The following is a 14,285-nucleotide window of genomic DNA, read 5'->3' on the forward strand; positions in this document are numbered from 1 at the left end:
GTATATCTAAGTCCTTGCCCATTTTTAAATTGGGTCTTCTTTCATTGTTTTAATTGTAAAAATTCTTTATTAAAAGCATAAAAAGCATTTTAAAGGATATATATTGTCTTATTAAAGGATATATATTATATAAAAGGCTATTAATATCTTTTCAGATATATGATTTGAAGATAGTTTTCTTTAGTTGTATGGATTTTCTCTTTACTTTCTTGATGCTATCTTTTAATGCACAAAAGTTTTAAATTTCAATGAAGTGAGTTTTATCTATTTTTCCTCTTTTAAAAGTTTAGGAAAACATACTAGAATTGGGGTACATGTTTATTTTTGTGCATTTTTTAAGCTTTTAACTTGTATAACTGTTGGATTACAGATGTACCTATTATATAACTTAGCAGGATATGCTATAACAATTAAGCTGCATAAATATTTCCCTGGGAATCTGTGAGCTCTCCTAAGTCCTGTTTTAAATTTTATTCATCTTTGTGTCATTTATACAATTATTCTGTGACAAGCAGAAGACAGAATGATAAACAAAAAAACTGTAGAAGCTTTCCAGGGAGTGTTTAGTAAATATATTCGATACATTACTCAATTATTATTCTAAATGATGTAGAGCAAAATCTCATCAGCTTTTTCCTTAAATTATATTTTGATCCTGGGTAAGTATAAAGTAGGTTGGGTTGTTCATTTTTCAAATCCTTACTGAAATAATTAACATTCATTTTTTTAACTTTTATATTGAATATGCTTTCTTTCAGATGACTTACAGTATAGATATGTTTTCAGTTTGTTAGACCCTTACACTTGATTAAATACATGACAAGCTAATTAAGGAAGTTCTTTAAATTTTTTGTTTTAATAGTGAAAGCAAGTTGAATACATTGGTGCAGAAGCTTCATGACTTCCTTGCACACTCATCAGAAGAATCTGAAGAAACAAGTTCTCCTCCAAGACTTGTGATGAACCAAAGCACAGGTAAATTGAAAAATAATATGCAATATCTTCTAGTCTATTTTCCATTCATTTTTGGGAGGGAGAAGCTAGCAAAAGCTTTAATAGCTGTTATGTATTTAGTATTTAGCTAATATCTGATATTAGAGAATTATTTCATTTGAGAGAGAGAGAGAATCTCAGGTGGGCTCTGTGTTAACGCAGGGCTTGATCCCATGACCCGAGCAGAAATCAAGAGTCAGGATGCTCAACCAGCTGAGTCACCCAGGTGCTCCTGATGTTGGAGATTTTAATTTAGATAAATAAAATGTAGGTTGTGTGGTTATAGGTGCTTAGAGAATGATGTACTTATGGTTTTATGCCTAATGGAGATGTCTTCTAGAGTGGGTGATAAATGTCACTATGAAAAATAGGTAGTATTAGAAGAGGCGGGAGCAGTATAGAAATATATTATCTTAGCAGTTGTTTGTGTATTGAGTTAAATTTTTATGTTTGATAACTTCTGAGTAGAATTGGTATATTTTTTTGTATAAATAAGACTTAACATCTCATTTGTCCCTCCTTTTCTCCTTTTTAAAAGTATCCTGTATCATGTGATGATAACTTATTTTCATGTTTTCATGGGTAGCTACATATAGAAGAACTGAATACACACACACACACACACACACACACACACACACACATATACATGCATGTGCACCACAGATAAAATTGGTACAAAAAGTATAGTAGAGGTAGACCACAGTGAGAAGTTAACCATATAATTAGAGTTCCAAAAGGAGAGAAAATTAAACTCCTAAAGAACAAAACAACAACAACAACAACAAAACCAAGAGAAAAACTTAGAAACAGGCAGAGGAAAAAATTCATTGCTTTTAAAGGGAGTAGCAATAACAGTGATAGCATACATGAATGATAGAAGCTACATGACTTTAAAGTACCAAATGAAAATAATTGCCATCTTGGTACTCTATATTCAGTGAAAACGTCTTTCAAAAGTAAAGGTGAAATTAATATAGAAAAAAAGTGAGAACTCCATGTTAGTAGACCTACACTAGTTGGAATACTAAAGGCTTTTTTTTAATCAGAAGGAAAATAATTTGAAATGGCAATACCAAAATACAGAAATTAATGAATAATAATGGGAAGGGTAAGTAGGTGGGTAAAACTAAATATGTAGTGTTATCTAATCCATAGTCCCTATTCTTAATTCAAAAATTGCCCCAACAGTTTTTATAGATAAGTTGTTCCTCCCAAGTCAAGGATCCACTTGAAGATAACATATTGTGTATAGTGGTCTCTTTAGTCTTTTCAAATCTAAAACCATTTCTCTGTTGTAACCGTGACCATTTTGAAATGCAAAGGTCTATTACATTGGTGACCCTTGATGTGAATTTGTCTGAATAGGTAGATTCAAGTTATTTATTTATTTTTTTGGTCAAGGTTACTATGTAGGTGGTGCTGTGTTGTCAATACATCATCTCACAAGACACATGATGTAATTTTTTCTTTTTTTTAAAGTTTTTATTCATTTTTGAGAGAGAGAGAACAAGCAAGGGAGGGGTAGAGAGAGATGGAAGCAGAGAATCCCAATCAGGTTCCCCACTATCAGCACAGAGCCCGATGCAGGGCTCAAACCCATGAACCATGATGTCTTGAGCTGAAATCAAGAGTCAGATGCTTAGCCGACTGAGCCACCCAGGTGCCCCTGTAATTTTTTTCTTTTTATAACACTTTTTAAAAAAAATAGTATGTATTTTTGAGAGAGAGACAGCACGCAAGAGGGGAAGGGGCACAGAGAGGGAGACACAGAATCTGAAGCAGGCTCCAAGATCTGAGCTGTCAGCACAGAGCCCGACACAGGGCTTGAATCCACAAACTGTGAGATCATGATCTGAGATGAAGTCAGATGCTTAACTGACTAAGCCACCCAGGCACCCCTGTAATTTTTTTCTTTTATTGGTGATGTTAACTTAGGATACTTTGTTATGGTTGATTTGCTAGATTAATCCACTGTAAACTTAATGATTTATTCCTTTGTAACTAATAAGTAATTTGTAGGAGATTACTGTGAAACTAGGTATTCTTTTTCATCATCAAAAGTTAATTTATGTGTTTTCTGTTGCAAATTAACACAAACATGGCAGCTTCCAATAATCCAAATGTATTATTTCACATTTCTGTAGGTCAGGAGTCCAGTGACCTTTTCTGGTCTCTGCCCAGGGTGCCACAGGGCTAAAGTGAAAGTGTCATTAAGACTATGTTCTTTTTCTCTCTCTCTTCCAAAAATAAATAAACATTAAAAAAATTTTAGGCTGTGTCTCTCTCTTCTACCCCTCCCCTGCTACACTCTTTTTCTCTCTCTCCTTCAAAAATAAATAAACATAAAAAAAATGACTATGTTCCTTTCTGGGGTGCCTGGGTGACTCAGTCAGTTAAACATCAGACTCTTGGTTTCAGCTCTGGTGACGATCTCACAGTTTGTGAGTTTGAGCCCTGCATTGGGCTTTGTGCTAATAGTGCAGAATCTGCTTGGGATTCTCTCTCTCTCCCTCTTTCTGCCCATCCCTGGCTCACATGTTATGTCTCTGTCTCTCACAAAATAAATAAATAAACTTAAAAACATAAAGACTGTATTCCTTTTTGAAGGCTCTGTGGGAAAATCCATTTCTGTGCTGATTCAGATTGTTGGCAGAATTCAAGTCCTTGTGGTTGTACTTCTGAGGTTCCCATTTCTTGGTGGTCATTGGACAAGATCCTCTCAGCTTCTTAAGGCTATTTGTATTTCTTCTCACATGACCCCCTCCATATTCAAAGGTAGCAACAGCATGTTGAGACTTTCTCATGATTTGTATCTCTCTAACTCTTCTGCTTACTTCTTCTGTCAATTCTGCCACCATCTGGAGAATTTTCCCCACTGTTAAGGACTCATGTGATTAGCCAAATCCCTTTCACCCCTCCCTCCAATTTTTTTAATGTTTATTTATTTTTGAGAGAGAAAAACAGAGTGTGAGCAGGGGAGGGGCAGAGAGAGAGGACACACAGAATCCGAAGTAGGCTCCAGGCTCCAAGCTGTCAGCAAAGAGCCTGATGCAGGGCTAGGACTCACGGACTGTGAGATCATGACCTGAGCCAAACTTGGACGCTTAACTGACTGAGCCACCTAGGTGCCCCCCGCCTCCAATTTTTAAGGCCAGCTGTGTCATTTTATATAGCACAATCATGGAAGTAGCGTTTCCTCACATTCACAGATTCTGGATATTGTGGGGCATGAAATTTTGGGGGGCCATTTGTAGAAATTATGCATACTACAGTATCCCTTCATGATTCTCTGCTAATGATGTATTACTTTGGTGAGTTCCAAATGCTGATAATCTATACTTCTATGTTTTAGATGGTATATTACTATAAGGGAGGGCTTTACCTGCCATTCTCTCTTCATTTGATTATATTAGTATATAGTAATTTCTTTCTTTGCCAAGAATAATTCTATCATTAAACTTTTTTTAATGTTTATTTTTGGGAGAGAGCGAGTGAGCGAGCATGAGTAGGGGAGGGGCAGAGAGAGAGGGAGACACAGGGTCCGAAGCAGGTACCAGGCTCTGAGTTGTCAGCACAGAGCCTGGTGGGGGGCTCAAACCCATGAACATGAACTGTGAGATCATGACCTGAGCTAAAGTCAGACACTTAACTGACTGAGCCACCCAGGTGCCCCATCATTATTTATTTCAGTGCTCTTTTGTATCACTGTTGGCCAGTGGGAGCCCCTTCTGTATGGCTTCCGCTGATCTTTTGAAAAGTCCTCATTCTAGAGCACTTCATTACTTTCTGCCCTTATGAGATGTTGAATGTTTACTTTGCATTATCTTTTTCCTAACCCAAGAATCAGTTATTTCTCCAAGGAGTTCTGGTTCATTTTAATGAGATAATGTGTTTAGAAACCAACATCTGGTTATATGATGTTCTTATTGCCACCAGGACGTCTTTGCTTCCAGGCCCTCTCACAGAGAAAGCGGATATATGTATTCTATTTTCATAAGTTGATTTTGACATTTTTATTTTTTAAATTAATTTTTAAATTCTGATATAATTAACATGCAGTTTTATATTATTTTCAGGTGTACAATATAGTGATTCCACAATTCTTTACATTAAGAGTACTCTTAATCTCCTTTACTTACTTCATCTACCCATCTCTCCTCTGGTAAACACCAGTTTATTCTCTATGTTTAAGAGTCATTTGTTTGTCACTTTTTTTCTTTGTTTTCTTCAGTTCCACATATGAGTGAAATCATATGGTATTTGTCTTTGACTTATTTCGCTTAATACTATACCCTCTAGATCATCCATGTTGTTGCAAATGGTAAGGTTTCATTCTTTTTTATGGCTGAGTAATATTCCATTGTATATACATACCACATTGTCTTTATCCATTCATCTATTGATGGACACTTGGGTTGCTTCCATATATTGGGTATTTTAAATAATACTCTAATAAACATAGGTGTGTGCATATCTTTTCAAGTTAGTGTTTTTATATATTTTTTTGGTAAATACCCAGTAGTGGAATTACTGGAGCATATGGTGATTGTATTATTAATTTTTGAGGAACCTCTATATGGTTTTCCATAGTGGCTGTACCAGTTTCCATTCCCACCAACAGTGCACAAGTGTACCTTGTTCTTCATATCCTAGCAAACACTTGTGGTTTCTCATGTTTTAAATTTCAGCCATTCTGACAGGTGTGAGGTGATATCTCATTGTGGTTTTAATTTGCATTTCCCTGATGATGAATGATGTTGAGCATCTTTTCATGTTGGTCATCTCTGTCTTTGGAAAAATGTATGTTCGTGTCTTCTGCCCATTTTAAAAAATTGGATTATTGTGTAGTTTTTTTTTTGGTGTTGATTTGTGTAAGTCCTTTTTTTTTTTTTTAAACTTTTTTTAATGTTGGGGCACCTGGGTGGCTCAATCAGTTAAGCATCTGACTTCAGCTCAGGTCATGATCTTGTGGTTCATGAGTTCGAGCCTCGTGTTGGGCTCTGTGCTGACAACTCAGAGCCTGCAGCCTTCTTTGGATTCTGTGTCTCCCTCTCTCTCTCTCTGCCCCTCCCCCGCTTGTACTCTGTTTCTTTCTCAAAAATAAATAAAACATTAAAAATTTAACACTTTTTAAATGTTTATGTATTTGAGAGAGAGAGAGACAGAGACAGAGAGACAGAGAGAGACAGAGAGAAAGGGAGAAAGAATCTGAAGCAGGCTCCAGGCTCTGAGCTGTCAGCACAGAGCCCGATGTGGGGCTCGAACTCATGAGCTGTGAGATCATGACCTGAGGCAAAGTTGGACGTTTAACCGACTGTGCCACCCAGGTGTCCCGAGTTGTGTAAGTTCTTTACATATTTTGTATATTAACCCTTTATTGGATATGTCATTTTCAGATGTCTTCTCCTATTCAGTAGGTTGTCTTTTAGTTTTGTTGATTGTTTTCTTTGCTCTGCAGAAGGATTTTATTTTGATGTAGTCCCAATAGTTTATTTTTGCTTTTGTTTTCTGTGTGATTGTATTACACAGGAAACAAATGCCTCGGAAGACCTCTAGAAAAGTGTTGTTATGGTGGATCTCAGAGAAATTACTGCCTGTGCACTCTTCTAGGATTTTTATAGTTTCAGGTCTCACATTTAGGTCTTTAATCCATTTTGAGTTTATTTCTGTTTATGGTATCAGAAAGTGTTCCAGTTTAATTCTTCTGCATATAGGTGTCCAATTTTCCTATTATCATTTGTTGAAGAGGCTGTTTTTTTTCCCATTGCATATTCTTGCCTACTTTATATGAAAATTAATCAACCATATAATCTTGGATTTATTTTTGGGCTGTCTTGTTCCATTGATCTATGTATTTGTTTTTATGGAAGTACCATACTGTTTTTGATTACTATAGCTTTGTAGCATATCTTGAAATCTGGGGTTGTGATACCTCCAGTTTTGTTCTTCTTTTTCAAGATTGCTTTAGTTATTCAGGGACTTCTGTGGTTCCATACAAATTTTAGGAATGTTCTTTCTAGTTCTATGAAAAATGCTCTTGGTTATTTGACTGGGATTGCATTAAACGTGTAGATTGCTTTGAGTAATATCGACATTTTAATAGTATTTGTTCTGGAACCTTTTGTAGTTCATAAGCATGATGATTGGGTGTTCACACAATTGTGTGGCATGTGCCTCCCCTAAACCTTTGTTACCACCTTGGCACGTTACCCGTCTGGTGTGAACTTGGGGAAAAAAAAAAATATTTGTTTCCATTCCATGAGCATGGAATGTTTTTCCATTTCTTTGTGTCCTCTTCAACTTCTTTCATAAGTGTTCTGTAGATTTCAGAGTACAGATCTTTTAACTCTTTGTTTAGGTTTATTCCTAGGTATCTTCTTGTTTTTGGTAAAATTGTCAGTGGGATTATTTTCTTAATCTTTTTTTTTTTTGTACTTCATTATTAGTGTGTAGAAATGCAACAGATTTCTGTAGATTGATTTTGTATCCTGAGACTTTAATGAATTCTTATATTAGTTCTAGTAGTTTTTTTTGTTGGAGTCTTTAGGGTTTCCTCTAGAAAGTATCCTATTATCTGCTAATAGTGAAAATTTTACTTCTTCCTAACAGTTTGGGTGCCTTTTCTTTCTTTTTGTTGTCTGATTGCTGTGGCTAAGACTTCTTTTTTTAAATTTTTTAAAATGTTTTTATTTATTTTTGAGACAGAGACAGAACATGAGAAGGGAAGGGGCAGAGAGAGAGGGAGACACAGAATCCAAAGATGGCTCCAGACTCTGAGCTGTCAGCACGGAGCCCGTCGCGGGGCTCGAACTCACAGACTGAGATTGTGACCTGAGCTGAAGTCTGACGTTTAACCAACTGAGCCACCCAGGCACCCTGGCTAGGACGTCTTGTACTATGTTGAATAAAAGTGCAAGGCATCCTTGTCTTATTCCTGACCTTAGGGGAAAAGCTCCCAGTTCTTTCCACAGTTAGCTGCGGGTTTCTCATAAATGGCCTTTGTTATTTTTGAGGTATGTTTCCTCTAAAGCTACTTTGTTGAGGATTTTTGTCATGAATGGATGTTGTACTTTGTCAGACATTTTTTGCATCTTTTGAAATTATCATATTTTTTTAATCCTTTCTCTTGTGAATGTGATATATCATGTTAATTGATTTGTGAATATTGAACCACACTTGCATTCCAGGAATAAATCCTGCCTGATCATGGTAAATGAATTTTTAAATGTATTATTGGGATTCAGTTTGCTAATACTTTGTTGAGGGATTTTTGCATCTATGTTCAGTGGGGATATTGGCCTTTAGTTCTTTTTTTTAGTGGTATCTTTATCTGGTTTTGGTATCAGAGTTAACACTGGCCTTATAGAATGAAATTGGAAGCTTGCTTTCTTTTATTTTTTGGAATAGTTTGAGAAGAATAGGTATTAAACTCTTTAAAAATTTTTTTTAATGTTTATTTATTTTTGACAGAGACAGAGTGTGAGCGGGGGAGGGGCAGGGAGAAAGGGAGACAGAATCCGGAGCAGGCTCCAGGCTCTGAGCAAGCTGTCAGCACAGAGGCTGATGTGGGGCTCGAACGCACAAACCGCGGCATCATGACCTGAGCCAAAGTTGGACGCTTAACCAACTGAGCCACCCAGGCACCCCATTTTTGATGTTTTTATTTATTTTTGAGACATAGAGAAAGCACGAGCTGGGGAGGGGCAGAGAGAGGGAGACAGGAACCGAAGCAGGCTCCGTGCTGTCAGCAGAGAGCCTGACGCGGGGCTCAAACTTATGAGCGATGAGATCATGACCTGAGCTGAAGTCAGATGCTCAGCTGACTGAGCCACTCAGGTGTCCCTCAAAATTTTTTCTAAAGTTTATTTTGAGAAAGAGAGAAAGTGGGGCTGGGGAAGAGAGAGAGGGAGAGAGAGAATTCCATGCAGGCTCCGAAATGTTAGCACATAGCCCGATGTGGGGCTCTAACTCAAAACTGTGAGTTCATGACCCAAGCCAAAACCAAGAGTCGGCGCTTAACTGAGCTACCTGGGTAACCTGGTATTAAACTCTTTATTGTTTTATTATTATTTTTTAATGTTTATTTATTTTTGACAGAGAGAGAGAGAGAAAGTGAGCATGCGTGGGGGAGGGGCAGAGAGAGAGGGAGACACAGACTCCAAAGCAGGCTCTAGGCTCTGAGCTGTCAGCACAGAGCCCAGGGCGGGGCTCGAACTCATGGACCGCAAGATCATGACCTGAGCCGAAGTCAGATGCTCAGCCAACTGAGCCACCCAGGTGCACCTAAACTCTTTAAATGTTTGGTAGAATTCACCTGTGACATCATCTGGTCCTGGACTTTTGTTTGTTGGTTGTGTTTTGAATACTGATTCAACCTTACTGCTGGTAATCAGTCTTCTCAAATTCAGTTTTACTTCTCCTGATTCAATTTTGGGAGGTTATATGTTTCTAGGAATTTATCCATTTCTTCTAGGTTGTACGAATTTGTTGTCATATACTTTTTCATACTATTCTCTTCTAATCCTTTGTATTTCTGTTCAGTTGCTTTTTTATTTCTCCTCTTTTCTAATGTTGAGTTCTCTTTATTTTTTGATGAGTCTGGATAAAGGTTTATCAATTTTGTTAATCTTTTCATACAACCAGCTTATGGTTTCATTGATGTGTTGTATTGTTTTTTTAGTTTCTTTTTTGTTTGTTTCTGCTCTTATTTTTATTTCCTTCCTTTTACCTGTTTTGGGTTTCATTTGTGATTCTTTTTTTTTTTTTCTTAGCTCCATTAGGTATAAGTTTAGGTTTTTTATTTTAGATTTTTCTTACCTCTTAAGGTAGGCCTGTTTTGCCATAAACTTTCCTCTTGGAACATCTTTTGCTGCATGTGAAAGATTTTGGACCATTGTGTTTTTATTTTCATTTATTTACATTTGTTTTTATTTCCTCTTTAATTTCTTGGTTGACCTACTTATTGTTTATTAGCATGTTATTTAATCTCCATGTGTTTATGTGTTCTCCAGTTTTTTTTCTTGTGGTTAATTTCTAGTTTCATAGTGTTTGGAAAAGATGCATGGTATGACTTCATCTTTTATTTTTAAGTTTACTTATTTATTTTGAGATAGATAACGCTAGTGAGGGAGGGGCACAGAGAGGAGGAGAGAGAGAACCCTAAGTAGGCTCTGTGCTGATAGTGCAAAACCTGACACCGGACTTGAACCCACAAACTGAGATCATGACCTGAGCTGAAATCAACAATCAGACATTCAGCTGACTGAGCTACCCAGGCGTCCCCATCTTTTTGATGTTTTTGAAACTTGTTTTGTGGCCTAACACATGATCTGTTGTGTGGGGAATGTTCTATGTGTATATGAAAAGAATCTGTATTCTGTAGTTTTAAGATGGAATGTTCTGAACATACTTGTTAGATTCATGTGGTCCAGTGTGTCCTTCAAAGCCATTGGTTACTTTCTGATTTTATTTTTTGTTTGGATGATCTATCTATTGATGTAAGTTGGGAGTTGAAGTCCCTTACTATTATTGTGTTACTGTCAGTTACCTCCTTTGTTTGTTATTGGCTGCTTTGTGCTTTTGGATGCTATCATGTTGGGTTAATACATATTTGCAATTGTTAACGTTTTCTTGTTGAATTTTTCCCTTCATGATCTTGTTATGTCCTTTTTTGTCTCTTGTTACAGTCTTTGTTTTAAAGTCTATTTTGACATATATAAATATTGCTACCCTAGCTTTCTTTTCCCTTCCATTCATATAATAAATGTTTGCATCCATTCACCTTCAACATGCATGTGTCTTTAGGTCTGAAATGAGTCTCTCGTAGGCAGCACACAGATGGATCTTGCTTTGTTATCCATTTTGTTACCTGATTTCTTTTGATTGGAGCATTTAGTCAATTTATATTCAAAGTAATTATCAATAGGTATGTATTTATTGACATTTTGTTATTTGTTATATGGTTGTTTTTGTCTTTTTTTTTTTCTCTTGCTCTCTCATTGTTTGCGTCCTTTCATTAGTGATGTGCTTTGATTGCTTTCTTTTTATGTTTTGCGTATCTGTTACCAGCTTTTGATTTGTGGCTATCATTATGTTTATATATAACATCCTTTGCATATAGCAGTCTATATTAAGTTGGTGGTTGCTTAATTTTGAACCACTACCGAAAGCACTGAAGTTTTACTTTTTTCTCCCCACCCCTATGTTTTAGATATATGGTGTCTTATTTTACATCCTTTTGTTTTGTGAATCCTTTGACTGATTTTTATAGATGTACTTAATTTTACTGCTTTTGTGCTTCCTCTTTATCTTACTTGCGATGTAATCTTCCCACTCAGATTATACCCTTTAATATTTTTTGTAAGACTGGTTTAGTGGTGATGAATTCCTTTAATTTTTTGTTGGTCTGGAAACTTTATGTTTCCTACTCTGAATGATAGCATTGCTGGTAGAATATTCTTGTTTGCAGGGTTTTTCCTTTCAGCACTTTGATTAAATCATGCCACCTACTTTTGGCCTTCACTGTTTTTGCTGAAAAATCAGCTGATAGCCTTATGGTGTTTCCCTTGAATGTACCTGCTTTCTCCTGTTCATTTTAAAATCCTCTCTTTATCACTACTTTTTGCCATTTTAATTACTGTTTGTCTTGGTATAGACCTTCTTGGGTTGACTTTGGGGGTGCTTTCTGTGCCTTGTGTATCTGGATTTTTGTTCCTTTCCCCACATTTGGTAATTTTTCAGCTATTATTTCTTCAGATAAACTTTCTACCCCATTTTATCTTTCTTCTCTTTCTGGAATCCCTATTATGTAAATGTTATTATGCTTGATGGTGTTCCTGAGTTCCTTTAATCTATTCTCATTTTTCAAATTTTTTACTTTCTTTTGTTCAGCTTGATTGCCTTCTATTACTCTGTCTTCCAGGTCACTAATCCATTTTCTGCATCCTTCAGTGTACTATTTATTCCCTCCTCGTGTATTTTTAATTTCAGTTATTGAGTTTTTCATCTCTGCTTGGTTCTTTATTATTTTTATTTTCTAAGTTTATTTATTTTGAGAGAGAGAGAAAATGAGAATGTGAGCGGGGGAGGGGCAGAGAGGGAGCAAGAGAATCCCAAGCAGGCTTTGTGCTGTTAGTGCAGATATCTCCGATATCTCACGAACTGAGAGATCATGACCTGGGCCAAAATCAAGGGTCAGACGCCTAACCGAACCACCCAGGCACCCCCATTCTTTCTTATATTTTATCTCTTTGTAGAGGGTCTCCTTGAGATCGTCTACTCTTTTCTCAATTCCAGTAAGTATCTCTAGGACCATTTGTTTAAATTCTCTATTAGCCATATTGCTTATCTCCATTTCACTTGCCTCTCTACCTGTCAGGTTTTTTTTTTCATTTAGGGCATATTCTTCTTTCTCCTCATTTTGTCTAACTCTGTGTGTTAGGAAAGTCAATGTATCTTATGCTTGTAATAATGGTCTTATAAGGAAGACGTCCTGTAGTTCCGTGTAGTGTGGTGTCCCCTGTTCACCAGAACCTTGAGTTTTGGGGGTGTCTCCTGTATATATGTTGTTTGCACACTATTGTTGTGGTTGAGCCACATTTTTTTTTCAGTGCAGTTAGATGCAAAGCTCCCTTTGCCTCTTATGGGCAGAGTTTGATCCCAGTGTTGTCAGTGCGCCAGTCTGGGAATGGCTCCTGCTATGAGACATTTGCAGGGTACCCTCTGAACTCAACTACAGAGTACTCTCCTTGTGTTGTCCTCTGAGACTTACATCAGTGTGCAGGGCCTGTCATCAGCCAGCTGTCTGCCCTCAGCCCTCTGATGGTGCCACAGTTGAACTGGGCTGTGTGGTTATTTGTCCTTCTCCCCAGGGCATGAGTCACTTTGTATTGGTTCTAGCCACTGTTAGGTCTGCTTGCACAATGCCAGTTTTATGGTGCCACTCTAGGTGGACTCTTGCTGGGGTTGTGTCAAATAGGGCAGATTGGCAGGAAAGGTAGTGGTGTGGGTAGGGTTCGTGGTATTAGCAAGTTATGCACTAATCTGCTCTGGAGAGGACCTGGAGCTACATTGCAGAACTCTTGTGGAGGGCATGGTGTGCTGTTTGCAAGCTAGGTGGAGAGTATTCACTGGTCCCAAGGGTGTTCACTAGTTCCCGAAAGTGTCCGGATATCTGGACTGGGGGTTGGGGAGGAAAATGGTGCCTGCCCATTCTTTTCTTAGAATAGTCTCTGAAAGATCCCTGTGCCTTCTATGCAGGTTCTGAGATTAGTAAATAAATAAATCTCCTTCCTGTATATCTCAGGTGTTTTTTAAACTGCTGGTTCTATGTGATATCTCAGCAGGGTTGTTTGTTATGCTGGCCCTTTTAAGGGCGGGGACTCAGTTTCCTCTTGCCCTCTGGTTTTCCCAGAGCCAAGCCTGCTGATTTTTAAAGTTCAAAGTGTTGAGGCCCACTGGTTATAAAAAGTTACAATGTTAAGTTCCTCACCTTTTCAAGCCAAATGTTACATGGGGGATTTGCCTTTCCAGTGCAGGTCCCCCATGCCTGGGGAGCCTGGTGTGGGTTCTGCTCTTATCCTTTCTCTGTGTTTGCAGTTTCCCTTCTTCCTGCAGTCTCGGGTCACTTTGGTGACCATGTCTGCATCCTTTCTATCACTTTTGATGTGGTGTATTCTCTATGATTGTGGTGGAGAGTCTGTTTTGGCAGTGTTTGGGTCATTTTCTGTGTTATTTACACTGATGTGGGTGCTATTGAGGTGTATCCATAGGTGGAGGTGAGTTTAGGATCCTCCTACTCTATATCATCTTCTCCCCAAGTTGATATTGATACTTTTAATTGTAATTTGTACCATAGATTTCATTGTAGTCTTCCTCTTTTTATATTTTAATTTCTTTCTGCAACACAGAAATCTGGCCCTGTTATCCTCCATTTTTTATACTCATTTGCTCAGTCCTCATGGTATTCACCTAGTTTCAAATTTGCCAACCATTGTTTAGAATTGTTTAGAATTCTCTTCTACAAATGATGTATATTGTTTGGTGGCAGACTAGCTTATTTGCATAAGCACATTATTTCCCACAGATACCAGTTACACTCTGACCAAAATACTGAAAACAGTTATGTGAAGGAACGGCCAGTGACAAAAAGCAGACATAAATGGGAGGTGAGTTAACACATGGAAGAAGGAAATAGCAATAGTGAATTTCCAATTGTTAAGCCTTTTTTCCTTAAGGAAAGTGCCAGTTAGCTCAATTGGTGTCAGTTAAGACTTGGATAGTAATCTGCA

General features: G+C 37.4%; 1 protein-coding gene and 1 non-coding gene across 10 annotated transcripts in view; both read left to right on the forward strand.

The window, feature by feature from the left end:
- ATRX (ATRX chromatin remodeler) overlaps positions 1–14,285 on the forward strand; it is a 314,027-nt gene that overhangs the window by 49,704 nt on the left and 250,038 nt on the right. For all 9 annotated transcript variants that reach the window (XM_081792922.1, XM_081792916.1, XM_081792915.1 and 6 more), the window contains one exon: positions 863–975. In XM_081792922.1, coding sequence (XP_081649048.1) covers positions 960–975 — 16 coding nt within the window. In that variant the 5' untranslated portion in view covers positions 863–959. The remainder of the gene's footprint in view (positions 1–862; positions 976–14,285) is intronic.
- On the forward strand, positions 7,112–7,216 carry LOC145714792 (small nucleolar RNA U13). Its single transcript, XR_014136998.1, has one exon. It is a non-coding gene; the product is annotated as a small nucleolar RNA U13 (small nucleolar RNA).

This window comes from Panthera onca, chromosome X (assembly GCF_046562875.1).
Source record: "Panthera onca isolate mPanOnc1 chromosome X, mPanOnc1 haplotype 2, whole genome shotgun sequence".
In the NCBI taxonomy this organism is placed as follows: domain Eukaryota; kingdom Metazoa; phylum Chordata; class Mammalia; order Carnivora; family Felidae; genus Panthera; species Panthera onca.